We start from the raw sequence: 3,302 nt of genomic DNA on the forward strand, positions 1-3,302 counted from the left end.
TGCAGTGCTGAGAGAATCGTGGCTTACTTAACACCACCACGTGATTTTTGTGTGTGTAAGGCTGAGGTAAATTTTAACCAGGAGGATCTTAGCAGTGCATTTACCCAGCTCTAAAATCAAATATAGGAGCTGCGGTGGCTCAAGTGGTTAAGACGCTGAACTGCAGGCTGTGGAAGGTCGGTAGTTCAGCAGTTCAAGACCCGAGTTGCCGCATGATGGAGTGAGCTCCCGTCTCTAGTTCCAGCTCCTGCCAACCTAGCAGTTCGAAAGCAAGAGACTGCAAGTAGATAAATAGGGACCACTTCGGTGGGAAGGGAACAGCGTCCCGTGCGCCTTGGTGTTTAGTCACGCCGACCAAATGACCACGGAAACGTCTTCGGACAGCGCTGGCTCTTCGGCTTTGAAACGGAGATGAGCACCGCAACCCTAGAGTCAGACTCGACTAGCTTTTGAGCAAGGGAACCTTTACCTTTAAAATCAAATATATGGGGTGGGAGAGAACTTCCTATTTCATCCGTAAACACCTTCTCAAACAAAACAAAGGATATTTTTACATATGAGGCCTACAGTGATCCCCCCCTATTGTTTGGCGTTTAGTGCAAATGGAAAATCTCCACTACCCAGGAGGCACATTTGAATTACAAATGGCTGTCTTCCAGTTGATATATTCTACACTCATAAGAATCAGAAGTTCACATAAACAACAAGAGGATTAAAGGTCATTTAAAGCCTCAAATGAAAGTTCCTAGATTTGTATCCCCCCCCCTCACCCCAAACCTTCAGGTGTTCATTAATGAATACTTCCATGTGTAGAAAGAGATCTTCATCACTATCAGTTCTCCCCTCCTCCATTTTATCCTTACAACAAGCATGTGAGGCAGGTTAGATTGACAGGGGGTGCATTCAGACGGGCAGCTAATACCGCAATTGACCTGGCTCTAATTTGATCCCAATCTTTTTTTCCTGGCATTGCACGACCAGACAGCTCCCCTTACCGCGTGCATACTCTGTGGTGGATTGTCTAAACAGCATCCACCTGAAGGAGCCGCACAGTTGGGTGTTTTTTTTTTAAAAAAAAAATCTGTATGCGCATGCGCACCTCAACGTGTACTTGCTTTTCCGCGCATGTGCGGAGTTGAATGATTAAAGCACCACCAGTGGTACCTCTCTCTAGGTACCTTTTTAATTAATGCAGTTCATAAAATTCACGGTCCATTTAGAAACATGAAATTGTCCGGAACGTTTGAGCGGAGCTCTGCTTCTGTTGCATGTTTACATGCTTATGCGCATATCACTAAGAATTTTTTAAATGGCGCCCGCTCGGGATGGTCTGATGCCAGACCATCCCGATGGGAGGATTGCGCGCTGGAATGATCAGATGGAGGAAAGTCCGCAGTTGGCCCGTCGGGAAGCGAAAACTCCAGATTTTAACTAATATCTCTTTAGTATGGCTCCGAAGTGCAGCAAAACGGGATGCTCACGGAACAGGCACATTTCCCAGATGTTGCTGTCTGGTCATGACCTTTAAATCTGCCAGGTGGATCTAAAAACCCGTCTGATCGGAACCAGGGAGTGACATAGATTAAAATGTTAGAAAGCCTAGTTTAAAACTATCTCATTCAATCTGCCTTCCACCCAAAGCAAGGCAAATACATGGTTTCTGTAGCCGGATCAGGCCAAGTCTCCTGTTACCTTTTCCTGGCCAGCCTAGGAACAGTTTTGGATGAATCCGTGCATGAGCCGGAGGTTGCAGTGCGGAGTTCTTTTCTCAAAGTTTTGCTAGCACTAATCTCTCCTGCCGCGTGATCTTGGACAGGAAGAGAAAACCAGCTTGCACGTTAGACGCAGTGGGAACGCCACTTTCCAGATGCTGATAGTCATTGGATTTGCCTGCAGGCTAGATCTCGCAGCTCATATCAGCAGTCTGCCAAAGTGAACCTAACCTGTGGCTTGGGTCATCTGTACACAGGTGTGCAGCTGGCATTACATTCACCTGCAGACTGGCATTCTTTATCTTCCCTTCGGAGTAATTATTCCCTTCTGTTTTCCCTTTCTCTTCTTCCTGCTTGTCAAAGAGTCGTGTGTTGCAGTGCTTTATTTTTAAACATCACATCTGATGTGTTCCTGAAATAAATTTAGGTAGAATAACCACCACCCAAAGGAAGCTTCAGAAAAGGGATCCAGTCCAAATAAACATTTTAATATTCTAAAAAGGAAAAGCTCTTGCATACCACCCCAGACATGGCAACAGTAGTTTTTCAAATCAGATTACAATGCTTTCTGATGAAGTCCTAATAATAGCAAATTCAACGTGCAAGCTGGCACATTGCTGTCTAATTTGCTTCCTCCTCCTTTTGCGAATATTCCTTTCCCTTCTTCTCATTGCAGTCCCTTCTGCTGTTCCCATGATGCACCTGGTGAGCCGCACTATGAGCAGCATCACTTTGTCTTGGCCACAGCCGGACCAGCCAAACGGGATCATCCTGGACTATCAGCTGCGCTACTTTGACAAGGTGAGTTGTGTGGGCGGATGGCCCAGGCTAGCCCGATCTCATGAAATCTCAGAAGCCAAGCAGGGTCAGTCCCGGTTTGTGTTTGGAAGGGAGACCACTAAGGAAGTCCAGGGCTGCTTTGCAATGGCAAACTACCTTTGTTCATCTGTTGCCTTAAAACCCCTTTAAGGGTCACCATAAGTTGGTTGCAACTTGATGGCACTTTCCACCACCACATGGAGCCAGCTGGGTGACCTTGGGTCAGTCACAGTTCTCTCAGAGCTCTCTCAGCCCCACCTACCTCACAGGGTGTCTGTTGTGGGGGGAGGAAGGGAAGGCAATTGTAAGCCACTCTGAGACTCCTTAGGGTAGTGAAGGGCAGGGTATAAACCCAACTCCTCCTCCTCCTTCTTCCCAATCAAAGCTGGGGCCAGAAAGTCTTGGGAGCCAAGTCCAGAGGGAGCTGCAAATTTGAACACGTTACTTTTGTGTGTGTGTGGCATGTCAATCTTAATTGCATCCTTATTGCACCATGACATGATGCACACACTGAGCTCTGAGGTGTGAATTTAAACATTTGTCATGTTTTAATGACTATTTGGAATGTTAGATATTGGATTATGAATTTATTGTCTTGTTGTAACCTGCTCTGAGCCTGCTTGCAGGGGAGAGTGGGCTAGAAGTCAAATAAATGAAATGAAATGAAATGTTATTATGGCTCTCAACTTGGATGTGGCCTGGGTCTCTCTGGACCTCTGAAAGGGCAGAGGGGGGAGACCTTTCTTGCAACGGAGTGTGAGGGCTTAGGGG

General features: G+C 46.5%; 1 protein-coding gene across 1 annotated transcript in view; it reads left to right on the forward strand.

Moving 5' to 3' along the window:
* The window catches only part of LOC107122073 (ephrin type-B receptor 5-like), a gene marked incomplete at its 3' end in the record, with an annotated part of 150,343 nt that extends 147,830 nt beyond the window's left edge, over positions 1-2,513 (forward strand). The window contains exon 6 of the mRNA XM_015425100.1: positions 2,389-2,513. Coding sequence (XP_015280586.1) covers positions 2,389-2,513 — 125 coding nt within the window. The remainder of the gene's footprint in view (positions 1-2,388) is intronic.
* Positions 2,514-3,302: the final 789 nt, after the last annotated feature.

This window comes from Gekko japonicus, unplaced genomic scaffold, assembly GCF_001447785.1.
Source record: "Gekko japonicus isolate JY-2015 unplaced genomic scaffold, Gekko_japonicus_V1.1 scaffold3304, whole genome shotgun sequence".
Taxonomy (NCBI): Eukaryota; Metazoa; Chordata; class Lepidosauria; order Squamata; family Gekkonidae; genus Gekko; species Gekko japonicus.